Source organism: Ceratotherium simum, chromosome 1 (assembly GCF_057802395.1).
Source record: "Ceratotherium simum simum isolate JZ-2026a chromosome 1, ASM5780239v1, whole genome shotgun sequence".
In the NCBI taxonomy this organism is placed as follows: domain Eukaryota; kingdom Metazoa; phylum Chordata; class Mammalia; order Perissodactyla; family Rhinocerotidae; genus Ceratotherium; species Ceratotherium simum.
This window is the reverse complement of record NC_141900.1, coordinates 66,819,933-66,847,400: the sequence shown is the minus strand read 5'-3', so window position 1 is coordinate 66,847,400 and position 27,468 is coordinate 66,819,933. Positions and strand designations below refer to the sequence as shown.

Sequence of the window (27,468 nt, the reverse complement as noted above, 5' to 3'; positions counted from 1 at the left end):
ATATTATATATTACCTCATCACCGCATTATTAAAAAATCATTAAGGGACCTGAGGTAGAGTACTTAGTAGTTGAAATACAAGATGTGTAAAATAAAAATAAGGTGGTCATTAATTAATTGTTAAGCTATTTTTGTTAATGACATCTAACATTTTAGATAATGAAAAAATTTTCCCTTTCACTAAAATATCCTTCTTTATGATTACCTAGTTCTGATTTTTTTCAGGATACAAAAGTCTCTATTTCCACTTAATCAAATACGTTTTACTTTATCCTTTTAAGATTCAACCCATTCCTCCACTCTTAAAGTAATTAGATAATTAGAAATACTGTTTTCTCCACAGTTTGAGGAATTTATTCATCTTTTCCATTTACCATTGCTGATATAATAGCACTCCTTTCTCTCCTTTTTTTTTTGGTGAGGAAGATTAGCCCTGAGTTAAAATCTGTTGCCAATCCTCCACTTTTTGCTGAGGGCTAACATCTGTGCCCATCTTGCCCTACCTTATATGTGGGACACCTGCCACAGCATGGCTTGATAAGCGGTGCACAGGTCCACGCCTGAGATCTGAACCCATGAACCCCGGGGCCGCTGAAGCGGAGCGCACAACTTAACCACTACGCCACTGGGCCGGCCCCTCCTTTCTCTCCTTTTGTTTTCCTTCTCTATTTGATTTCTGCACTGTCCATCGCCATACCCTGAAAATATCTCTATCAAGTTTTCCTCCTTTCCATTGTCTTCCTTGGTTTGCCTACAACAGCCAGTTCTCTTAATTAGCAAAATGACACTTCTTTGAACTTGGGTTTTAGAAGCAACCACTATGCCTAACTTCAACCTGCAAGATTTCAATTACCTGGAATTTATAGACATCTGGAATATTGGTATTAATATTTCCTTCCTTTAAATATTAAATATTCACTAGGTGCTTTTATCTTAAAGACAGGAGCTACATTAAATGTAAATCTTTCTCCTCTCTACTCCAAATTTAAAAGGAAAAGCAATAAATTAAAATGTTCCTAAGCTTTTCATTTTCAAACTTCAATACTTTTCAAAAGTGTTTTACACATTTAAATGTAAAAACTATAAATGAAAAATTGTGATCAGAAGCAAAAGTAAAACCATCTAGCGTAAGTGAAGATTTATGCTTTAGGGAAAAAAAACAAATGTGTACAGCAAATTTAACAAATAAATGAATTTTCCATTAAGTAAAATCACCTTACCATCTACCTCAAGGAGGTAAAGCCAATGTCTTCATCCTACTCATTGATAAAAATGTTAAACAGGATCACTCCCAATCTCACAAATAAACATCATTCAATGGCTGTATTTATCCTAATCCATGTTAAGATATCTATTTCCATGAATCCTTTCCTAACTGACCCACTCAGTGATATGTGCCACTTACTCTAAATTCCCTTAATATATCTAAGCATCCATATCATAGCACATATCTGCTTGTATATTACCTAACTTTAGAATTTTTTATATTTTCATACATGCATGACTGTCTTGCTGCTTTCCTGTACTAAATCTTCCCGCAGGAAGGGTCCATTTGCTCTACAAAGCTTTTATACTAGTGAGTCCCACTCACCAGCTGCCAGGCTGAGAACCTTCAAACGTTCCAAGTCCAGCTTCTGGATCAGTAACTAGCCTTCCCTTCAGTAGTATTTTAGGTATGTAAGCAATTACTGATTGCATATTTAAAAAATATATAAAACTAAGTTATAGAATACCATTGTGTCAAGCACTGGGCAAGCAGCATAGGAGATTTAAAATTGAGAAAAAGAATAAAATCAGAGAGATTGCACTGGCAATTAATATTTATGCAACATTCTCTACATATATACTGTCATAAGAGATTATATTAGTTCTTTTGAAGTCATACCTTAAGAAAGGAACAGTTCATAATAGAACCTGAAGTGTTGTATTCTCAAAACCCAGACAGATAACCACCCTTTCGTGTGCATTTGTTCTTCTCCCACTCTGTGAGGCCTGGCAACCCCAACTGCTGAATCAACCCTATCATTTACTTCTTACCAAAAACACCTGGTCATGAGCTCCCTTGAGAAAAACCAATTTTATGGCAATCTCTCTGATTTCAAAATTCACTCTCATCACTAGCATTATCTCTTGAGGTAGCGGTCTGACTCACTTAAACCTGCCCCCTCGCTCGTAAGAATGACCTTGTTGTTGTTCCATGATTTACAATACGCACGTTACTACTTCCACATGGCTAAAGAGACGCCTGTGTACTGGGAAAGTGGATAGTAGTATGAAAATGAATAGATATCAACTTAAGATGGCCATCCAAAACTGGAGGTTGAAAAGAATACGTAGTGAGGGCCTGGAGAAGCAACAAGATGAGAGAGCAGAGAAGTGGGAAAAAAGTGTGTGGTAGCAAAGAGGAAGGAATTTGTCTCAACATGAAGACAATGAGGTTCATTTTGATCCTCTTTCTGTTCCTTGCTCACTAATGTCTCTGGTTCTATTAAACTTTTTCTTCATGATTTCCTCTCTGCTGTTGCTTTTCTAATTCAAGTTCTGGTCCTCTAACTAGGATTACTTCAATGTCCTGTTCTCACAGGCTTTCCTTCTCTTTCATCAGGTACTGTACAAGACAGAATTTAGGAGTAATGTTTCCTTGCCTGGGAGGAAGATAGGTTTTCTTCATTGTGATCCAGTACAAAAAATGCTCCACTCACCAGCTACTAGGCTGGTATCTTTTAACCTTCAAAGTCTAGCTTTTGGCTCAAAACTTAGCCTTCCCTTCCAGTTTTCTCAAGCTTTTCACATTAAAGAAGAGCAAAAGCTTTTTCTTTTCCACTTCCCATACCTTTCATTATTAAACCTCAACACAAAGTACAATGATAAAAAAACTCATTTTCCTATATATCTCTAGCCACATAGCTTACTTTGTATTTTTTCTAATAAATTTAAACCCTTGGTGAAATAATCCATGTTGTCTCCATGTAGTACTTACGTCAGTGCTAGAATGAAGGTACCAATTTAAATTAGCTACATTTATAGGATGCAAAAATAAATCTGTCCAACTCTTAACTTTATTTAGGGAAAGAAAAAACATTATTTTCATCATTGCTCACACTTACCTTATCAACATATTTCTTAGAATTGTAAAATCACAATGTTCACCATTTTCAACTATAAAAAAGAAGACCACATACATTATTTCCACTAAACCCAGTCTTTTCAAAGGAAATTTCACAGGAAAGTGAGGGTAACAACGAGAGAATATGCAAACAGCTTAGATCAATTTTTCACTAAGTTTTAACACTGTAACATAGTATTTAATTTAAGTGCATGCCAGACCAGTGTGCTATAATATTACTTTAGTGTAGTTTAATCCTCAGTGATAGAATATATAAACCTAAGAAATGAGCTATCCAAAGCAAACAATTTGGAAATTTTGAAAGGGGAGATCATGTATGTCTCCTTATTGGTAAAGAATATATTTATTTAACAATAAAATGCATTTTAAAAGTTTAGTGTTAAGGGTGAGGGCAGAATCACTTTAGAAAAACCTCCTTACGGTAACCAAAATGAAAATGTGAGCTTAGAATTTTAAAATTCTTTATTTCTTAAAAAATGTATCACTAATAGGAACACTCTTTTTGGGGGAGGGGACTAAAACTAGAGATACAAAGCAATTTCCTCAGCGCATATTTCAAAGGGCTGTACAAGTTCTAAAGCCTCAGTTCAGCAACTGAAGCTTACCTGGGGATGACAGAGCGCTGGGGACTAGCATAGTGTCATCGGTGGGGAAAGTCACTGATAAGGACAGTAACTTGGAACAATATCCTAAAAATTACAGAATTTTTCAAAGTAATACTAACAGATAAAACAATCATGACTCAATCTTGGTTCCAAGTTACTACAACACAGAAGATTAAATATTAGGTTAAACTAATAAACACAAATTTGGGGAAACACATCTATTGCCAAGAGGGCTTCTAAGGTTTGATGCTATAACTAAGATTTTATTGGTATTTAAAATTCCTTACAAAATTAGAAAAGGATCTCTTAATAATGAAATTTTTTTACTCTAAAGATGTGAGGTCAAGAAAGGTGACTTTTGGGGCCGACCCAGTGGCGTAGTGGTTAAGTTCGTGCGCTCTGCTTTGGTGGCCAGGGGTTCACAGGTCCAAATCCCTGTTGCAGACCTACACACCACTCATCAAGCCATGTGTGGTGGCGTCCCACATACAAAATAGAGGAAGATGGGCACAGATGTTAGCTCAGGGCTAATCTTCCCCAGCAAAAAGAGGAGGATTGGTAAAAGATGTTAGCTCAGAGCCAATCCTCCTCATGGGGAAAAAAAAAATAAAAAGGTGACTTTTGTCCTTGAGGAAAGGAAATAGTGAATGTTTTAATTGGGCTTATGAAAGCTGTTCTCAATCATTCTTGAGGGTCCCAGACCCATGTGAGACTCAGATAAAAGTGAGAGGCCTTTTCTCCAAAATATTTTCAATTTCAGGAGGCTTATTAGATCCCTTGGAAGCAATCTTTGGTAAAGAACCTTTGCATTATAAGTATGTTTTCAAATAAGAAAACAAGAATAGACTTAATGATGGGGTAGAGGTGGGAGGGTGGGGCACTGACAAATGACTTCTAAAGTACTACAATGTTAGAATTTAACTCTTACTTGCCTGACTTAGTGGGACACAAGGTCTGAGAAACTGGAATGTACTTATGAGCAAATGAGACTAAATGAAACTGAATTCAGAACAATCTTTGCAAATCTAGACTATATCAATGTAGTATGCAGATACTACTTACTATATATAAATACAAATTTTTTATATTTGTGAGATCTCATAGAAAGTCATTCACTGAAGAAAACCTTACCTTCAGCAACACCCCAAGGATACTGCCTTCCTCTGACCCTTTTGCCGTTAACTTCAATGATAGTATTACTACCTACCACAGCAAGAGGTAAACGGTCCTATAAAATAAAGTATTCTTGTTCAAATACATCTTTGGAGTCCTCATAAATTCAAGAATAAAGAAGCTACATTACTCAACAGATTAGCAAAAAAAACTACCTTCATAGTTTCTGCATTCACTTTTACAGGCCATTCAATCACTTTCTAGTAAACTGCCATTACATGGCATTATCGCCAATGTAAACAATGAATAAAATTATACTTTCTCTGAAAATTTAAGAATACTAAGGCATATATTGATCAAATTATTTGTTAAAAAATCATTCCAAGAATAAGCTGTCCCACACTGGAAAAATTTTAAAGGGTAAAAAATACATTAGCAGTTAGAGGAAAAAAATGAGGCTTGTGACTAGCCTGCCTACCTGATCACAAACCAACCCTCAGAGCCCTGGAAGCAGAGAATGTTATACTTGCTAGACTCTACCTTTGCAAGTCCAGATCTAGGGGACTGGATTTGTATTCATCCAGAGTAACTCAAGAGTAAGTCTCTCAAAATTCTTGTAGCTCCCAGAAATAAGAATATATAAAATATATGGCTATTTTATAAAACCTCAGAAATTCTTCACCGGTCTGATATAAAAATTTCATTATTCCAAGATAATTATTTGCTCACATAATACCATTAATCAATACACCATTTTTAGGTCCAGGGTAAGGAAATGACTATAAATTAAAAATACAGAAAATTATGTTGGTATAGATTTTTGGCTAGTTTTTATAAAAGGACAAAAGAAAATATTTTTCTCGGGCTCTTAAAAGAAAGATTAAGCATAATAGTGCTTAAGAACAAATGTTCTCCCTTCTCATTACCCATTTTTTAAGGGGGAAAATTATATAATATGAAAGCAGTTAACTAAAAACCATATGAAGACAGGAATAATGTTATTCATCTCTCTATTCCATACAATGACTTATTACATATAATAGCCAACCAACAAAGTTAAGTGCAAAGTTGAATTCAACACTGAATAATCTCCCTATTCGTTTTGTAAGCCAACTACTTAAAAACACTGATATTTTTGGTCTTTCCAGTGGATATTATAGTGTTAAGGCCCCAAAACATTTTAGTAGATGTATAGGAATAAACCAACCTTTATCTTTTTAACAAGCTTATTTTCTTCTTCATCGTCTGTCTCTGGAAATTCATATATTTTAATTTTATGTTCTTGGATTTCTTTCATTATCTAAAATGAAAGAGGAAGTAAGGAAAAAAACACCGCACATAATTAGTACATTAGCTTTATTTTTATTATACTCTTCTTAAATTCCTATGAGTCCTCAGCTCCAGGTCCTTTACTGTTTTTCAATGATGCAAAACTATAATCTAAAACCAAAGTACTGGGCCGGCCCCGTGGCTTAACGGTTAAGTGCGTGCGCTCGGCTGCCGGCGGCCCGGGTTCGGATCCCGGGTATGAACCAACACACCGCTCCTCTGGCCATGCTGAGGCCGCGTCCCACATACAGCAACTAGAAGGATGTGCAGCTATGACAGACAACTATCTACTGGGGATTTGGGGGAAAAATAAATAAATAAATAAAATCTTTAAAACCAAAGTACTATGCTGGTCTTTTTTTTTTTTTTTTTTAAACTATAAAGTTTATACATAAATACGATTCCCAAAATCCAATTACCTCAGAAGTGTTCAAGTCGTATGGTCATAATACCAAAAGAGTTCTAAAAATGATGAAAGATTCCAGAAAGGGCTTTCTCTAGTTGATTTGTACTATAATGGCTTTAGGTTATTTATTTACAATTACTGAGATTCTTTCTTTAGATATAACTCTCACCAACTGTTTTATTCAGCTGAATCAACAGAGCTTAAACTCACCTAAAATTTTTCGTAGAATTTGGCAAAGGTAAATAAAACTAAGTACAGTATCCAGATCCAGGAGAAAAATTTGCACACTGATCAGAAAATATCCTTGCATGTATATGTGCGTACTCACAAATCAAGGAGCAAAGATTAAAGATCAGGCAAGCACACAGAGAGAAAACATGCCCTGGAAATTAAGAAGCTAAAGAGTTAATAAGGAGAATGCAGAAAAAAGAAAGACAGCGTATTAAACATGAGAAGTGACCTAGTTCAAATTATCGTATCCAAAATCACTCCAAACTCTAAACAGAACACAGACATCCAAATAACCTTCAACTACCTACCCTATTCAAACTCACAACAAACTGACTGCTAATATACCTAGAACTAGTTCCCTGCCTGTACTGGTTTCACCACTATTCTCACCGCAGGGGTCACCAGCAGCAGTAAACGGACCCTAAACAAAATGTGTTACATGGTTACTATACTAGGTAGAAGTAAAACTGCCACTGAGAAAAACAGGACCACACATCTTTTACAATTGGGGTATGTAATTACATAAGAAAAAACATGAGACTAAACGATGAGGTGTCACATAATGAATAGAAGTAAAAAGGAAACACTAGTGGCTAACTAACTCTAAGAGCAGTGGTTCTTAGTCAGAGGTTGTATATTAAAAGGGCATTAGTGAGCATCTTCAAAATAACAATGCCAAAGCCCCATCATAATCTACAGAATCAACTGGTAGGGATAATGTCCGGTAACTCATTTTGAAAAAGTTCTCTAGATGATTCTGACAGGCACCCCTCGTTAAGAACCACTTTTTTAAGCATATAGAAAAGAAAACTGTACAACTACTACAATGAGACTGACATGGAAGTAGAGATCACTGCTTATTCATCTTTTTAATCTCTAAGTTCTTAGTACAATTCCAAATCAAGACACACACAAATCAAGATAGAATGGGAGACATGTATTATATGATTCATATTTGAACTTAGGAACAGCACATTTGGGAGTGAATAAATGTAAAATAAATAGAGAAATATATACTCCTGATAGAAATATCAAATATAATAAAAATTATGTACAAAAAACATTCTCAAAACTTATATGGATTTAACACAATTTCAAAGCAAATTTCAACAGGTTTTTGTTTAGTAATAGGTTTAAGGTATCCTAAAATTCATATTGAAAAAGGTGTATCTTGTTACAAAGGGGACTACAAGGGACAGTAAGAGATAATTTAAGATGTATTTTTAAATATTATACAAAGTAGCTGCAGCTTAAAAAACATAACATTGGCCTAAAATAAAAAATAGGCTACTGGAATAGGAGAATAGTTCCAGAAACTGACCCTACATTTCACTAAATGTAATATATAACAAACCAAACAGAACAATGAGGAAAAAATAAATCCCTGCTTTAAAAAGTGTTCAGCCTTTCTGGAAAATTAAATTAAAAGTTAAAGAAATGATCAGGTACCACTTTATTCCAAAAAAAGTTTTAAAAATAAAAATGACAACGCTGGCAAGGCACTGAAACAAATATACCCATTACAGAAGAAATTTGATGGTTTTATTGGGAAAGCATCATGACAAAATGGGAGGGAAAAAAAGAACCATAACATAATCATACCCTTTCAAAAGGTAATCCTCTTCTTGGAAATTGAGTCTAAGAAAATAATTTTAAAGGTTATGGGGAGGGGTGGTGGTAGAAGCTATACAGAAACATCTAAAACAGCCTTATTTACATTGACAAAGGACAAGGGCTCTATGATAATGGATAAGAGCTTTGAGGAGAAAAGACAAGATATTAGGCAGAAGATTATTTTCAAGACAGTATAAACGACCATATAGTAAAGTAGGATGAGAAACGCATTGTAACACATTATACTGAAAATATGAAAAACTGCAAATTACACGAATGGTATGAGAAACCCAAGAGTTCAAGCTCTTTCTCCTCACCTGTTTTTTAAACTGTTGGCACTCCTCTGGTGTGAGTGTGTCTGCTTTGGCAATAAGTGGGATGATATTCACTTTTTCATGCAAACGTTTCATAAACTCAATATCCAATGGTTTAAGTCTGAAATACATAATATTTAATATGACTGAATTGATCAGTTTGGGAGAACAGATTCTTTATATCCCTAATGCTAAATTAAACACACTGCAACTACTTTACTTATCAGAAACACTCTCTGAAGATAAGATGTATTGGGCCAGCAATAGTTAGGTAGAACAGGACTTCAAGAAGCATTGGACTGGCTAAGAAGGCTTTGACTCCTGCCCTTGAACACCCAGGTCATAGGTTTTTGCCCTAAAGAGGAATTAGACAAACCAGAAAGGCTCCTAATAGCCTTTCCTAGAATAGCCTTCCTTACATTTACTACTCAAAATTTGGGAAATCTTTGTTTTGTTTTTAAATGAAAAATGGTAGTCCTGGGGCCAGCCCGGCGGCACAAGCAGTTAGGTGTGCGCGCTCCGCTGAGGCGGCCCAGGGTTCGCTGGTTCGGATCCCGGGCGCGCACCGACGTACTGCTTGGCAAGCCATGCTGTGGCGGCATCCCGTATAAAGTGGAGGAAGATGGGCACGGATGTTAGCCCAGGGCCAGTCTTCCTCAGCAAAAAAAAGAGGAGGACTGGCAGATGTTAGCACAGGGCTTATCTCCTCACAAAAAAAAAAAAAAAAAAAAAAATGGTAGTCCTCTTTGAACCCCACATTCAGTTCTTGCTTTTGTTAGTGCCACTGAGTGGATTCCGACTCCTAGCAACCCTGTGTACAGCGGAGTGGAACCCTGTGCAGTCTTTCTGCACCATCCTCTCACTTTCTGGCACTATATAAGACAAGGCTCTGCTGGGTTTTCATGGCCAATTTTTTCAGAAGTGGGTGGCCAGGGCCTTCTTCCTAGTCTGTCTTAGTCTGGAAGCTCTGCTAAAACCTGTCCACCATGGGTGACCCTGCTGGTATTTGAAATACTGGTGGCATAGCTTTCAGCATCACAGCAACACACAGCTACCACAGTATGACAACCGACACATGTGTGGTGTGGTTCCCTGACCAGGAAACGAACCAGGCTGCGCTGGTGAGAGCCCCGAAATCTTAACCACTAGCCCACCAGGGCTGACCACTCAGTTCTTGCTACCAACTATATTTCTCAGACAAGAGGCTCAAAAAAGAATCTTTTTCATCATCTCTTTTACCTACAACAACCTGGCTGCTGCCTCCACTTTGCCACTATACCTTCAAGGTCACCAAATACTTCCATGCTGCTAATTATATTACAATTAGCAGCAGCTAACTCATAAATACTGTGGTGTTTATCATTACTTTTTAATTTGCCCCTTATGCAGCATTTGGCCTCAATCCCTCACAAGCTGTTCCCTTAGGGTACTTCTCAGGATCCTTTTTGTAAGCTAGTCCCTTAAGACGTATGTTCCTCAGAATTCTCTACTAGGCCCTCTTCTCTTCTTACTCTACATTTTGTATGCTTATCATCAACTACAATGACTTCTATTATCCTCTATGGGTCAAGGACTCCCAAATCTTCACACCTGGCCCAGATCTCACTCTTATATTCCAGACTTGTGTTCATCCAGTGGAAATCCTACTTGGACATCCCATTTTGGCTCCTCAAAATCAAAAGCTCATCTGAACCCCCAAATTTTTCCTCCCATTCTGTGCTTTCTATCTCAGTGAATGGCACTACAATCCACCCAATTATTCAAGGCTGAAACCCAGGATTCCTCCCTCCTCTAATTCTCACTTCCAAAGATTCAACAGGACCTGCTGAACAAATAAATCTATTTATATATTTATCTCCATTTCCATTACTTTGGTTCAGGCTACCAAGACCTTTGCTAAGGATAATTATAAGAACCTATCTGGTTTCCCTCCAAACCATGCACACTGCAGTCAGAATGGTCTTTCTAAAATGCAAATCTGATTGAGTCATTTCCTGACTGAAAATCTTACTAAAGGCCAGATTCCTTAGCTAGTGTGGCCTACAAAGCCTGTGAAGACGACAGCCTCTCCAGGTGTCATCTCTTAGCATCCCTTAGCATCTTTTGCCACCTCCTACTTCCGAAGTTCCAGCCTTTTTGAATTTCTCACAATTTCTTGAAAGCACCATACTTTGACCTCTGGCCATAGGTTACTGCCTCTGCCTGGAACATGCTCCACTCCCACCCTCCTTCAATTTGGCCTGCCTAATTCCTCTTTATCCTTTAGGACTTGGCTTACAATTCTCATTTCCTCTGGGAATCCTTTTCTAATCTAAGACTAGGCATCTCTCTAAGAGGTTACAACACAATCTTCTGTATAGAAACTGCCTACTTGTGTATTTTTCCCATCTTCTCACTAGAAGATCCTCAAAAGCAAGGGCTTTCATTCATCTATATCTCCAACACCTAGGACGATGTCAACACCTGAGAAGGTGTCCAAATATCTGTTGATCAAAAAAGTAAGCTGCTGTGATTTTCCTTATGTCCTTGAATAACTCTAAATGAAAACCAAAGAAATTCCTCACATCTAGAATATACTGTAGACTAAACATTAATATACCACAAAAATAAATGAAGATAATGGGAATATTTTGCATAGGAATATCATTCTAGGCTTAACTTTTATAAAACTGATAAAAATGGCATAAAGGTCTAATTTTGTTACGAATTTTATTGACTAATATTTTAAAATAAAGAGAAAGCCCTTGTTAGGGTTCTCTTAAAGTACTCTAGTTTACATATAAAGTTGAGGGGATTGGAGCCCAGAGACTAATGAAATATTCCTTTTTACTAACAAGTAATACCATACCTCTTTGTGGTAGTAACACTGGCAGAAAGATAGGGAGGGGTAAGGAGCAGGGATATGGAGAATTAAGATAGCTACCTCTTCTTCTAATTCTCCTTATCTTGAATCCTTTGGAATTTGATATTGGTATTCAGAGAATAAAGACTACAGAAAAGCCTGTGTGGCTGGAATAACTCTATATTATCTGTAAACAGAGCCCTTACCTCACTAGTGTTGACTGAAAGAACCTGTCCATCTTTGAAAAAATTTAAGTTTTCCTTCATCAGTCATTACAAACAACACCAAATATAAAAGCCGTGGCTCATTCAACCAATCTCAAATATGTAAATTTTTATGGTTCACTTTCCAGATTATAGTCATGACAAATTTAAATTAGCACCACCACCACCTCACTAAACCAGACAAAAAAGAATTCAGTTAATCTAAAATTTTAATAAATCTTAAGAGCATTTAATATAAAATATTAAAATAAAAACCCAACAATTCAACAATAACTTGCTGAATATTTATTATATTATATCAACTTAGAAAGACACTTTAAAAGTGAAATTGGGAAAGTCAACTTCTTAAATATAAAACGACAAGACTGAAGAACATTTAAATCAGTTTAAAAAGTAAACTTTAGAAAAAAAGGTAAAACCTTTATAGAAAGACCCGATAAAACCCTTCTGCCCTTTTAAATTAGAATACAAATTTCAGAAGCTTACAAAATGTCAACAGGAGAAAACATTTAGTTCACAGGTAGAATACATTCAGGTTGAAATTTTTCCTCTGTCCATTTAGTTTTATTTCAGGTCATCTTTTCCAACAAACTTAGTTTTTAAATGTTGTTTTTAAACAATGGAAAGTCCTTTATAGAATTTCTAGAAGATAAACCCACATTAGAGGGAAAAGGCTATTCATCCTCAAAATCTATAGCAAAATAAATAAAATCACTAAAGGGCAAATAACAAATATTTATAATACATATGTATTTCTAAGAGAAAAAAACTTTCCATATAAAACTCACTCCGTGACATTGATTTTTTTAAGTGGCAATCAATATTCAGCAGGGTAAAAACACCAGTTTAAAATTCAAGTTTCAAGTCAGTTTTTAATTTTAATAGCAATTACCAACCACTAAACAAAGAAAATAGAGCAACAGTAGCTGAAATCATAAATCAGCCCTGTGTTCAGTGATGACACTTAATGGGGTGAGGTGGGGAGCACTGAAAATACAGTTGGACCAATTTATAATTACTCCAAAAACAGGATCCCTCTAAAAAGGGAATTCAAGGACTACCCAGATAAGATAGAAAGGCCTTGATTCATCTATTAGACTGCCTGGAATTTCAGCCTGCAGTAAGTAGGGGATTTGGAACTCTCTACGTAAAATTTAGTGCCATATTCTTTCACTTAATCCATAGTAGAATATACCAATGGGCAAAAACACTGTTCCATTTCTAAAAATAGTTAAGCTGAGAAACTATTCAAAGGCACATTTTTATACAAAGGAAATAAAAATTTTGAACTCCCATCCCTTGTGACAAACAAGAAATGGCCCAAAGCCACTACATATCATTTGAATCACATCAAAAATTTGTCCTTAAAAAAAAAAAAAAAAAAATCTTATTTCCCATGCAATTTTAGGAAATAGATTTTCCCTCGGGGGATAGGGAGAATGTGACTTCATGAGAATTACCAAATCTTGGAGAGAGTCCAAAATATCTAAAATAATAAAGCTGGATATAAACTGACAAATTTCTATTGACTTAACTGCAGATTAAGATTTTACTCTGTTGGCTTCCAGGAAAAAAGCCCTAACAAGTTAAACCAGAACGATGAAATAAAAAAAAAAAAAAAAAATTAAGGGGAGAAGCTAATAAGTACTCATAAAAGGCTATATACAGTGTGTTGTAGTTTTGAGATTACTTTTTTCGAGGCTTTTAAGTAGATGAGCCAATTTTGTGCTTTAAATATGTAAACTTCTGAGAACATGGTAGAATATTAGAAATAAAAGAAGAAATATTTGTACTGCTACAACTTGACAGTGCAAAAACGGTAAACTACATAATTAAGGCTTTCTGCTCAACCAAGACAGTGATAATGGGCACTAGACTCTAGGAAAAAGGTGGAGAAAGAAGCAGAAAATAAAAGAGAAAGGTATCCTTAGGAAGGAACCAGTTTACACCAGTAATTTCAGTTTTAGAAGACTTAATGTTATTCATTCTGATGCTATATAAAAGTCCATTTGTTGGAGAGATGGTAGAGTTACAATCATCAGGTAGCTGAGTTATGCTGAGTCATTTATCCAAAGAAAAAGAGTGAAGAGTAATTATAAACATCTGCAGTTGACAATGACACATATATCTACTCAAAATGACAGAAGTACAAACAACAAAAAAGGGAGTACGGGCTGGCTGTACTAACAGAATAATCAGATCAGATAAATGTCTAGATACTTAGATCTTAACTCCTAGTAAGTAGAAGGTTAGTATTCATGATATGATACTTAAACAATGTGACTGTGACAGCTAAGTTGAAACAGAAGCCAAATAGATTTAGTGAAGAAGGAAATGGTACATGAGAACTTGCGTACTTAAGTTTTTTTGTAACCTTATCTATCAGATCTATAGTAAATAACATCTTTGGAGTTTCTTAGAATATGTCTAAGCTAACTGTTATGGCTGTTTCTCCTTATCTGATGGTTCAAGTAGTGGCAAAGTAGTCAAAAAGAAAGCTAAATTAGCCACACTGAGACATCAAACCATGATGGAAACACTGCTCCTTTCCATGAAGCAGGTAAAAGCCTTATGCATGAGAAACTAAGTAAAATCATAGTTTATCTAGGACTTAAAAAGATTTTCTATAAGCCATTTTTATATGGAATTTGGGACTTTACAGCTGGTATAGTTAAATGTACTCCATAGATATCAGGATTACTAAAATATGCACCCAAAGTTGAATAATAATAAACAAAAAAGGTTATCGGAAGCTTCAAGGTACTGACCCGTGTCCTGAAGGTGCAATGAAGTACAAACAACACTGCACCCTGTTATCAGGCATCTGACGTCTGTTCACTCGAGATTCTGCATTTAGGTAGTCCTCAAATTTACTATCAATGTAGTCGATAACAGGCTGCCAGCTATAAAAGGCAGATAAATAAAATAATTAAGTTGTAATTCTACATATGAACATACAACTGATGACTCTGTTAAAGGACAATAATTAATATTTTTAAATAGGCAAAACCAATCTAACCAGTGGAAGACATCTCAAATTATTCTACATATACTGATTCAAAAAGAGGTATAAATTATGTTGAATAAATCTTGATTCATTATTTCTCAACTTTCCAAATGAAAGAAAATCGTTTAGAGTCAAAACACAACTAAATTATCATCATAGTATTTGCATTGAAAAGTATATCAATATGAAAAATTATACCCAAAGAGTTTTACATTTCAAATGAAAAGATTAAACAATACAAAAACCTCATGATGAACTTAGGTGTTTTAAAAGTTGACAGAAATTTACTTCAAAAACAATGTGGAGGGGCCAGCCCCATGGCACAGCGGTTAAGAGCGTGCGCTCCACTGCTGGCTGCCTGGGGTACGCATCCAGGGCACGCACTGACGCACCGCTTGTCAGGCCATGCTATGGTGGCGTCCCAAATAAAGTAGAGGAAAACGGGCATGGATGTTAGCTCAGGGCCAGTCTTCCACAGCAAAAAGAGGAGGATTGGCATGGATGTTAGCTCAGGGCTGGCCTTCCTCACAAAACAAAACAATGTGGAACTCAAAGAAAAATTAAAATATTGTTTATAAGATACTAAGATATTATTTCCAACTAGAATGTCATGGATAGCTTCTTCACTTATGTCTTATGGAAAAACTCAAGGTCTAAAATCAGGTTTAAATTAGGATGTGATAGAAAATAATGTATATAAATGGATAAAATTATAGCAGAGAATGAAAAGTTTTAAATTTCTTATAATAATGAGAATTCTGGTATCTATGTTGCTTTAGAAAAAGTTGTCTTCAAAATAATTCTATGATAGGTATTATCTTCATTTTACAGAAAAGGAAATTAGTTCAAAGAAGTTAAGCAGCATTGTCAAATAAGTGGCAAAGTTGGTATATGAATCCAAGTCATATCACTTAAGATTCAGTGACCTTTGCTAAGATGAAAAGTTTTAAAATGTTAAGCAGAAAAAGTCTAACCACCCCTGTACCCCAAATCTAAAGGAAAGCAGTGATGACAAACCCTTCTTACCAATTACTATTATCCACTGCATCTCCAAATCCTGGGGTATCAACTATTGTGAGCAGCAACTGAACACCACCTTCTTTGATTAAAACTTTGGATTGTTCCACCTGTAAGAGTCATTGGTGCAGATATTAATACCATACATGACACCTGTGGTTTCCTACAAGGTAAGAGGTAGAGAGATGAGCTTTAATCAAAATCAACCAGGAAGCTTTTTGCAAACTAAATCTGCCCACTCTACATTTTCTTTAGAATCAATTACTGTGGAAATTAGAAGTCCTGGTTACTTGAAAGAAAAGTACATATGTAAATAGTGGGTTTATGGTTCATAGCTGGTATAAAGAAGGAAACTGATAAAACAGTAATGTCACTGAAGCCATATAATACTTATATAACCTAAATGCACATCTAGTAATACAAATAAACAATGTGCTTGAATGATTCAGTAATTCATAGAGATCAAATGTGATTAATCAGACAAGTACATCTAATCTATCATTTACAGTAAATGTTTTCCTGGACTATCTCCATCTAGTTTGGCCCAAACCAATTACTCAAATGAACTTACTACTATTCCCAAATCTTTCTCAGCATGGCAGTAATTATTTACACTTGTGTTTATGTTATGGCTAAAATCCAATTCTCTTCTCAAATGTGATACTGCAAATTTAGGTCAAAGCAATCAGCAAAGGTCCAGGCATTGAAAAAAATGTATTCTGGTAGGGTAAAACCCTACTAACTCGGATTAAAATCTTCAGGTATCTTTAGAATTTGTAAAAATGTTCTATTTGAGAAAGGGTATTGGACTCAAACAATAGGACTCCTACATCTAAGATTTTCTGTAACCCCAAGCTCTGTATCAGAACATAAAAATCACTATTCTTGGGCATATGCTGCTGCTAGATAAAGCAAACACTGATTTAAAGAGAAAAGAGGAATAATTCCCCCAGGCTTTCATTCAATGTACATTTAAATCAAGTGCTTACTAAGACTAGAGGGTCCAGGTATGCTGATAGTAGGTAATTTAACAGGCAAGAACTATACTCAAATTTTGAGTGTTAAGTGGCATAAAATGGTACAAATTAAGTACTAACAGACTTAAGGGGAAAATGTAACCACAGACATGTGAAAAGCAACTTCAACTATTTATGTTGATTAACAGTTTGGAAAGGAAAAGTGACCAATTTCTGGGTAGAAAAAGTTTGGTGTTCCTTTCGAGACTACAGATATGATGATGTCCTTCCACTGCCTTTTGGCATTTTCTTACAGATGCTAGCTGATGCATGAAGAGACCGATGAGCTGAGACCAAAATTGCTGAGCAAGAAAGTCTGCAGAAGCACTGACCAATAGAACTTTCTGGGATGATGGAAATGTTCTATATCTGCACTGTCCAATATGGTAGCTGCTTGCCAACGTGCCTACCTAGCCCTTGAAATGTGACAAGCGCAACTGAGGAGCTGAAGGTTTAATTTCATTTCATTTGAATTAATGCGAACTTACACACACATTTGCCTTAGTGACCACTGAATTGGACAGTGCAAGTCTATAAGCAGTCAAAAGTTATTTTGTTAAAAGAATATTATCACAAAAGAAACTTGTTAAAACTGAAAACACTGGGCCGGCCCCATGGTGTGGCTGTTAAGTGTGCGCGCTCCGCTGCTGGAGGCCTGGGTTCGGATCCTGGGCACGCACCAGTGCACCACTTGTCAGGCCATGCTCTGGCGGTGTCCCATATAAAGTGGAAGAAGATAGGCACAGATGTTAGCCCAGGGCCAGGCTTCCTCAGCAAAAAGAGGAGGATTGACATGGATGTTAGCTCCGGGCTGATCTTCCTCACACAAAAACAAAAACTGAAAACACTGCCTGAGATTTGAACATGCATGTCCATGGAGGAGCTTCTAATCTTTTAGACAAATAAGAGGCAAAGGTCTTATCTTTTAGTCCAATGGTCTTCAGACTGCTTTGATCTTGGTGTAAACTATCAGTGAAAATTTTGAACATCCCAAATATAAGCACATATGATCTACCAAATATATATGATTGGCAATCTGAAAATTAAATATTAGTTAAGTATTAATTTCTCTGTAGATTAAAAAAGTAAACATCAGTTAAGGGTTCTAATATTTTCTGTTCATCTTCAGTATCAACAATGGATGCACACTGCTTGGGAGACCACTGTTTCACACCACATAGCTAAGATAAAACAGCTTGTCAGATAGCAGGTTACTCTAATAATATTAGGGAGGCAAAATAACTGAGGAAATAATCAGACTCATTGGTGTTAGATTATCAAAACTAAAAAAATTTAAGTGCTATTATCTCATATGGCATAAGAAGTTCACATTTTATATATCCGATGGTCCTCTAGTCAAAGTACAGTCTGGTTATATACCAATTATATCTCAATAAGGGGAAAAAAAAGGACCATATGGTCAAATCTAAAACCTCAATATATCTTGAATTTGCCTCCATCTCTTTCATAAAAACAGGTCATTCATTTACAGGAACTGCCATATATTTCTGAAGCAGAAAATATATACAAAGTAATACCATCCCTTTACTGAGTAATTCTCTTAAAGGACGTAGTATTGTATATCAGAAACTGATGGAAAAATATAATTTTTCTACATGAAGTATCTCACGATTTTACTCCCAAACCATTTCTGGTTCTTGTATTACTAAACAAAGCCCATTTCTACCCTCAGTAACAGGTTGTATACTAATCACACATCGTAACAGCTTAAATTTTAAGATCTTTGTTTGCTTGTTTTTTTTAAATCAGTTTAACAACTTAAATGTTTATTGACATGATAAGAAAAATGAAGATCTGTATCTTATATACTTTAAAGAGTCTGTTTATAAAGCTTCTTTTCTTCTCTGGCCTATGAAATTCTATGTATCCATACATGGTCAAATACAAAGACGACAGCAACATATGGAAGAGATCCAGAAAACATAACTGTAAAGTAGTGCCATTCACAGGATCCAACTGTATCCTATCATCTGGTTTTGCAAGTATCCTCATGGGATCCATGGAAAACAAATTAGTTCAAGTCCAGGAATTTCAAACTTTTCTTAACAAATGTATTCCAAATGGCCACTTTCCCATGCACTTTACTTAAGCAGGTCACATCAGCATATTTTATGGCATCACTCAGAGTTCTCCAAGATTAAATGCATAATTTAATACTGAAGGAATGAATGAAGGGCATTTTCAACTCTGCTTCTCTCTGAAAAATAAAACTAAAGCCCATTATACTGTTTATGTATAACTAATTTATTGAGGCCTCTTTTGGATTCCTAGATTATAGAAATCCAAGGCACTCTTTTTTTCTAATATTGTTCGGTTTTTCAATCTGAGAAAAAAGTCAAACCTTCGATGTTTCTACAGCTTCATTTCTTTCATTTTCAAATGACTGTTAAATACACTTAACTTTTCTAACCTAATGTTTAAGAGCTATTTGTTAAAGTAAATAAAAAGTGTTACTTATTTAACTATATTAAATTTTGAGGAGAGGGTTAAAATTTCTGTCAAGCGCTGATCTCTACTGACACTTGCTAGGGAGGTGGCATTACAGCCAAAGCTCTGCAGAGACTTGAACAACCTGAGATACTCTACCTAGCCCAAACACAAAAACTATCTATTTTGATTAGTTAATGGCTCAAAAGACAAACACCATCTTAAATACTTCATTATGTTCCACAAGAAACTAAAAGAGGCAATGACCAATAACAGAACAGTTATGCCTAAAGACTACTTTCTTCTCATCAAGACCCAGAAAACTTATTTGATATTTTTGTAAATGTATTCTTATATCTAGGTAACTATCTCAATATCCAGATAGTTTATTGAGAAGAAAGATGATCCAAAAGTTCTAATTCTGTCTTCTACTCTCTGAACCACCACACCTCAATCCCCTGTCTCCTTACACTGAGATCTTAAGTCCCCTCTCCCTTTCATTTTCTCCAAATCCCTTTATTTTCCTTGCTAGCTCAGATTCCTTTCTGTTCCATAAAATTCATAAACTTCAATCTTAACAGGAATTTCCTTGCTGTCTGATAATCCTTTTACGTGCTCCTTAGTCTCACGCATCTCCCATTTCCCAAGCTCTCCCTACTATCTCTGCCACCACGCTCAACAAAGTGCCTCATCTCTACTTGAAGACGAGAGCATCCTCAATTTGTCTGAAGCAACACTGAGTCTTCCCTTCTGTTCAGTGGAATAGACAGATCCCTTTCTTCCTAACACTAATCTCTTAATCTATGCCATGGATCTGATCACTTTCCATTTTACAGTCATCTTGACAACTATTTAGACTACTTCCCCTCTTATCTTCAACCTCTCATCTCTTAGAAACTGATTTCCCATAGGATATAAACATTCTCAGATCTTTTCTGGAAATAAAAACCAAACTACTCTCTTAGTCCCCAACACTCAACCTCTGGGTATTCCCTCTCATCCCTTCCTTCATAACTATCCCATCTTCGCTGACTCACTTAGCACTCAATTCTCAACCCACTGCCATCTTGCCCTCCATTCTTACTACTTCACTAAAGTCTACCTTGCCGATGTCACCTCTATAGCACCTTATAGCAGTATCTTTCTCACTAAATCATAATTGTTTGCTATAGCCTTCACTTGATTGTGAGATCCTTGAGAATTTTGACTGTATCCATCATCACTGTATCCCTAAACCTGGTATAAGACAAGCTTTCAAATGTCTGTTCTGTGAAGGACTGGTTCAAAAAACTATCAAAATTGGACCAACATCACGAGGAGAGTTTCCTAACCAGGCTCTATAAAAATGTTTTAAGGAATCTGTAACAAGTTATCCTAAGGATAGGATTCATTGCTTTCACGTTTTCTCACCTCCAAAATTTTTGTACCCATTTAATCTACAATAGTGATTTGTAGGATTTCATAATCCAAGAAAAAAGTTTTAAAGGAACCAGCATAAGGCTACCAACTAAGAACTTAAAAAAAAACCTAACAGCCATTTCACAAAAGAAACTGACATGGACTTAGAATAAAGTTCAGTCTTTCCCTAAGAGATGGTTGGCAAAATTTCACTGACACGATATATAATTTAAAATTTTTCAAATATAACAAAATTATAAAGTTTGCTAACATACAACATTGTATGTAATATTTTTCTTAAAAATTTTGTTAATCTGAGGATCTATATTTAAGATTGGAACATGAAGTGTTCAATTTTTTTCTATCATTTTGGTCATTGGAAAAAATATATATGAAAGAAAACAGAAGTAACGTGCTATTTCATTCAATTTGAAATATTCTCAAAGAACTAAGGAAAAACACTTCCCTCTCTTACCTTCTTCCCACAAAGACAGGATGAAACCAGTCTGCAGCAGACCAGAAACACTACAGAGCAATGGTTCTCAAAGTGTAGTACACAGACTAGCAGCTGCATAGTCTGAGAACTTACTAGAAATGCAAATTCTTTGGGCCCTGGCTCAAACCTACTAAATAGCAAACTCTGCAGAGGGAGACTCAGCAATCTGTTTTAGCAAGACTTCCAAGCGTGATGCACACTCAAGTTTGAGAACCACTGGTATAAAGAACTCCAAGACTAGAGTTTCAGTTCACATTTGGAACTGCACAGCTAAGGGTCCCGAGGCCCCAGAGAGGAGGTCAGGAACTAATTTCAAAGGACTTCTATCTAATACTGAAATTTTCACTCAAATCAGAACCACTGATATACAGGAAGCTAAGAACTATGTCTCTGTTCAGTATAGACAGCTTCTCTTTCCTTCCAAGACTGTGAATGTGAAGGAATTTCTTCTTTAAGACACAAGTCTCTTGTAAATAAATAATGCTCAGGGAGGAGATAAGGAGATCGTGGTGTTTATTAAAGTTTCACTCCCTGTCTGGCCACATCACAGGATTTTTCTTTTCTTCTTCCTTTTTTTTGACAGTTGGAAAGGTCCAGAAAGCCTTCAGGTCAGGGAAATTAACAGACATTTGCCTTTTGAAACTGAGGATTGTATGTTTCTCCTAGTCTAATATGTCTGGGCTGAGATGTAATACTTCTGACCACTCTCCACTGAGAGAATTCATGAGCTTCCAAGAGCAGATCATCTGCCAGATTACCAGGCTTGGTAAAGAGCCAGCCAACTGTAAAAGGAAATTACATTCTATTCTCTAACTACATTGAATGACTCGGAACATGTCTTTCTTGGGTAAGTGGGAAAAGAGTTTAAATGATCCTCAACTTGTTTACAGTAATATCAAAGAATACCCCCATGGTACAGTCAGGAAAGAGGACTTCTCTGGGATTCTACTCAGGATCAATCCAGTTCTCAGATGTTATAGGTCTTATTTTTGGTAAAAAAGGGAGATTTAATAGTGCTACACAGGCGTTTGTCTTAAAAATCTTACTAAAGATATTCTCAGCCCTAATTACTCCTTTGTTTTCAAAAAAGGGGAAAGTCAGAAAGATAGTCACAATAGAAGAGGACACTTTTGAGGTGTTAGCTCAAAAGAAGGTAAAGGGAGTTTATACAGGATTATTTTAGAGATAAGCCAATGTAAAAAGAATTCTAACAAATTGAGAGCCTCTCCCATCATCTTGAACAGATGCTAGCCCAGGAGAAATTATCTGCAATGTCTGAAACGTTAGGGACTATTATCTAGATAAACAACTCCTCCAAATCAAGGAGGAAAAGATAAGAAATATTAAGGTGGTCAAAGCACTTCAATGAAATCTGAACAGTTAATGAATATAAAAGATATGTTCAATCTTGCAAGAAATCAAAGAAACTAAACTAAAACAATGAAATACCTTCATGCACACATTCAAACGTGTGTGCTCACACACACACAACAGAAATAAGTGCCTATGTCCACCAAGAGATATGTATAAGAATATTCATATTAGTCAAAAACTAAAAACCCAAACGCTTATCTACAACAGAAGGGCTATGCTGTGATATATTCATATAACAGAATATTATACAGTAATGAAAAAGAACTACAGCTACACAATACCAACAAATACCCCCGACATAATCTTAGGTGAAAGAAATCAGACATAAAGAGTATATCTAAATGAAGTTCAAAAACAGGCAAAATTAATCTATGACGATAGAAGTCAGAAAGGTGTTTATATTTGGGGGTGGATGTAATACTGAGTGAGAGCATCGATGCATAAGGAAGCCTTCTGGGGTGACAGAAATGTACTATATCTTAATCAAGGTAGTAGTTACCTGGATATAAAACTACATCTACAAAAATTCATAAAGCTCTATGCTTAAACTTGTTCCTTTTAGTATACAAGCTACACATCAATTAAAAATTATTATTATTATTTTTTTTTTGGTGAGGAAGACCAGCCCTGAGCTAACATCCGATGCCAATCCTCCTCTTTTTTGCTGAGGAAGACTGGCCCTGGGCTAACATCTGTCCCCATCTTCCTCTACTTTATATGGGACGCCACCACAGCAGGGCTTAACAAGCAGTGCGTCAGTACGCGCCCGGGATCCGAACCAGCGAACCCCGGGCTGCCGCAGCAGGGCACACGCACTTAACCACTTGTGCCACCGGGCCAGCCCCTAAAAATTAAATTTAAAAAATGCTGCTCAAGACAAAAATGAAAATAATCAACCAACTTCAAAAAAGATCCTCGAATTTAAAACTTCAACAATTCTCAAATTTAAAATTATTCCACTTAATCTACAATAGTGATTTACAGGACTTCACAAACCAAAAGAAAAAGATTAACAAAACTTCAAAGATCCTCAAATTTAAAAATATCCCAACTAAACACATAATCCTCACAAATTTTTTAAATCGTTTTTTTCAATCATTCAACAAGTATTGGGTGCTAATGTATAACAGAGCCAGTTCTAGGACCGAGTTTACAGCAGTGAATAAAATGAAGTCCCTATCCTCATAAAGCTTACACATTTGGAGCCAGGGGTAGGTACCAGAAGGAGTTTACAGGGTGGTCAGGGAAGGCCTCATTGAGACAGCAACTTTTAAGCAGAGTACTGATGAAAATTAGGAAGCAAGCCGTGAAGATATCCCAGAGAAAAACATCGCAGGCAGAGCAAGAAGAAGTGGAAGGGCTCTGAGGTGAAAGTAAGATTAACCTGTTCAAAGAATGGCAAGGTTGGTTTGGCCAGAGCAGAATAAGCCAAAAGTGGAAAAGCGTAGAAAATCGGTTGAAGGGGGGGGGGTTGAGGGCAAATCTCATAGGGTCTCTTAGATATTATAGGAACTCTGGCCTTGCTCTGAGTGAGACAGGAAGCCACTGAAGAGTTTTGAGCAGAGATGCAATATGGTCTGATTTACACTGTAAAAGTAGACTCTCACTGCTTTGTTAAAAATACTGGAGTGGTGGTCAAGGATCAAATCAGGGAGGCAAGTTAGGAGGCTACTGTAATAATCCAGGAAGAGAGATGATGGAACCCAGGACCCAGCATATGAGCGGCACTAGGGAATTGGAGAGAAGTGGTAGGATTCCAGATATATTGTGAAAATAGATGTAATGGGACTTGTAGATGGACTGCATGTAGAATTAGAGAAGAAGAAAGGAGTTAAGGGTGACTCCAAGTTTTTTGGCCTGAGCAACTAGAAAGGTAGAGTTGTCACTCAGAGAGATGGGGAAACCTGCAGGGAGAGCAGCTGGTTTAGGATAGACAGTACCATATGGTCTATCAATATTTTTGATAAATTTGTTGATTTGTTTGGCAAATTTATTTTTGGCATAAGGACTTTAAGGGGATAGGTTTTGTTGAACCAACCTAGAACTAATTCTTAACATGATTCATAGTCCCCATAGCTACTTTTTCTCTTTTGGTATTATATTTTCTTTTCTGAAAGGCATTTTTAAAAATTATAAAAGCATGCTCACTGTATAGAATTAAGAAGATAAAATTAAAAGGCAAAATATTAAGTCTCACAATATAGAGAATCACTGACCACAATTTGATACAAATCCTATTTAACATACTTTTTGCAATATGTGTACTATGACAGAATAAGCACAGTTATAACTACATTACAAGCAATCTCTCATTGTCTGAGCAAACACTTTGTTGCAAAGTACGTATGTCAAACTAGATTTCTATGTGTTGAATTCCTGAGACTGCAAGTGCCGATACGTCCATCTGTTCAGACACTAGCAAAAATCACTGCATGGGTGAATCAAGACAGCTAGAAATATTGTTCTTTCGTCTTTATTAAACAAAGTAAAATAAAACATAATAAGGTACAAAACTTTCATGAGTTAATTGGCTTTCATCACCCACCCAGCAGTAGTTTACCGTAATTTCAAGCCTAGTATTTAAAGGGAAGTCAATACCATCCCGAGTCCAGCTTGCAAATTCAAACCTAATAAGCAACAGCAAACATCATGTGTGTACCTCTGAAATTTAAAAAGTGAAACAAAAAACCACTTCTCTTTAAGTATCCCTTATTAGCTAGCATCAGATGGACCAGCCTTATGGACTCAATAGAGGCATTTTCTGTTATTTTAACTACTTTCATATATTACATAACTATGATGAAGAGATGACTTCACTGATCAAATCGTTGTGTCATCATTTTGTCTAAAGTGCCTAATTGGGAAATCTATCTCCCTATGTCAGATTTTTAAAGAAAAAGGTGAAATAAACCAAAAGAAAACTGATCATTTGCTGGACCAAGCGTTGTTAAAAAGGGGGAGATGTAATAAAGAAAAGCTAATCCACCTATTAAGAACTGGTTAATCTATTAAACTAGTGTTTATTACGTATCTACAGTAGAGATAGTATAGCTTGATAGAATACCGACTAAACCAGACTGCTTAGATTCATATCCTAATTCTGTCACTCTAACTACATGATCTCAGGCATATCACCACCTCCATGCCTCAATTTCCACATTTGTAAAATGGGGATAATAATACAACTTACCTCATAAAGTTGTTGTAAGAATTAAATAAGTTAATGTAACTAAAGTGCTTGTAATAGTACCTGGAAGATGTTGATGACTAACTGTTGTGTTATTACTAACATAGGCCTGGAATTATGCTTGTGCTAGAACCACAAAGAGGGCTCCTCACCAGCACTAATCATCAAGAACACTACTGGTAGGTACATGATCATTAAGCTCTCATAGATATTTTACACTAAATATTCCTGAACTTAAGAATCTACACTGTGGGGTTCCTTTAACATTTCCACATCCCTAGTTTACTGATCTTGAATTTAAATACCTAAATTAAGAAAGTTAAAAGTTTATCTTCTTGCTTAGGGTTAAAATATCCAATATCACAAAATAAATAAGCAATGTATTATGTACCAAGTTTCAAGAACATATTTTCGCAGGTAATTTGAAATCTCAAGATCTATGAGGGATACAAAAAAAATTCCTAAAATAGAGAAAAACTTTAAGAAGGAGAAATAAAAGATTTACTTCACAGAATTACTTCGTAAGGGTCCAATTACTAAACTGCATCTTGCAATTTGATATATGTGAGTTTCTTCCCAGAATTTCCAGACTGTCCTTCCATCTTGTGCACTGGGATTATCACTACCAAGTCTTCAAATCCAGCTCTAGCATCACTACCTCAGTAAAGCCTGCTCCAGCCAGAACTAGTCACTCCCTCCCTCTCTGCTTACGTGCTGTGTATTGTTGCATCAATCCACCAATTTTTTCAATCAACAGCTTAGAGCAGTGCTGCCCAACAAAAATGAAATGTGAGCCATATTAGTAATTTTAAATTTTTCAGTAGCCACTTTAAAAAGTAGTAACAAAACAGATGAAATTAATGTATTTTATTTAACCGAATATTACCAAACTATTATTACTGAAAAATGTAATTAACATAAAAAGTTATTAACGAGATACTTTACATTCTTTTTTACATACTAAGTCGAGATACTTTACATTCTTTTTTACATACTAAGTCGAGATACTTTACATTCTTTTTTACATACTAAGTCTTCAAAATCTAGGGTGTATTTTATACATGTATAACATCTTAATTTGGACTACCCACATTTTTTAAGAGCTCAACAGCCACATGTGGCTACCAGCTACTGTACTGGACAGTGTAGATCTAGAGTCTAGATCTGTGCTATATGAAGTGTGGTCTACGGGCCAGCAGAATTGGCATCACCTGGAATTTCATTAGAAATGCAGAATTTCAACCCACCTCAGACCTACTAGAAGAGAAACCTAATTTAACAAGCTCCCCAGGTGATCAGAATGCACATTAAAGACTGAAAAGTACTACATTAGACTATACACAGCTTGAGAGCCTTAACAAATTCCTATTGCCATTCAACTATCAAGTGGTATTATGCTACTAATAGAGAACATTGTATTTAAATAATAATGGCTTTTCTGCAAATCATGTTTTCTCCACACTGTTCAACAGAACTTTCTGCAATGGTGGAATGGTAGCTCCAAATGGTAGCCACTTGCCACATACGGCTATTGAGCACTTAAAATATGAATTGGTGCAACTGAGAAACTGAATTTTTAATTTTATTAACTTTTAACTCATTCAAACTTAAATAGCCACACATGGCAAGTAGTTACTATATTGGACAGAGTAACTCTAGGGGTATTACTTACTACATCCTGTAGGAGGGTCCTCAGGACAAATTTAGAAGGTTCTAATAA

General features: G+C 35.9%; 1 protein-coding gene across 1 annotated transcript in view; it reads right to left on the bottom strand.

Moving 5' to 3' along the window:
- SEPTIN7 (septin 7) overlaps positions 1–27,468 on the bottom strand; it is a 115,685-nt gene that overhangs the window by 17,012 nt on the left and 71,205 nt on the right. Inside the window, exons 4-9 of the mRNA XM_087429516.1 lie at positions 15,839–15,939; positions 14,574–14,708; positions 8,743–8,860; positions 6,053–6,145; positions 4,864–4,960; positions 3,108–3,159 (exon numbers count right to left, since the gene is read on the bottom strand). Coding sequence (XP_087285642.1) covers positions 3,108–3,159; positions 4,864–4,960; positions 6,053–6,145; positions 8,743–8,860; positions 14,574–14,708; positions 15,839–15,939 — 596 coding nt within the window. The remainder of the gene's footprint in view (positions 1–3,107; positions 3,160–4,863; positions 4,961–6,052; positions 6,146–8,742; positions 8,861–14,573; positions 14,709–15,838; positions 15,940–27,468) is intronic.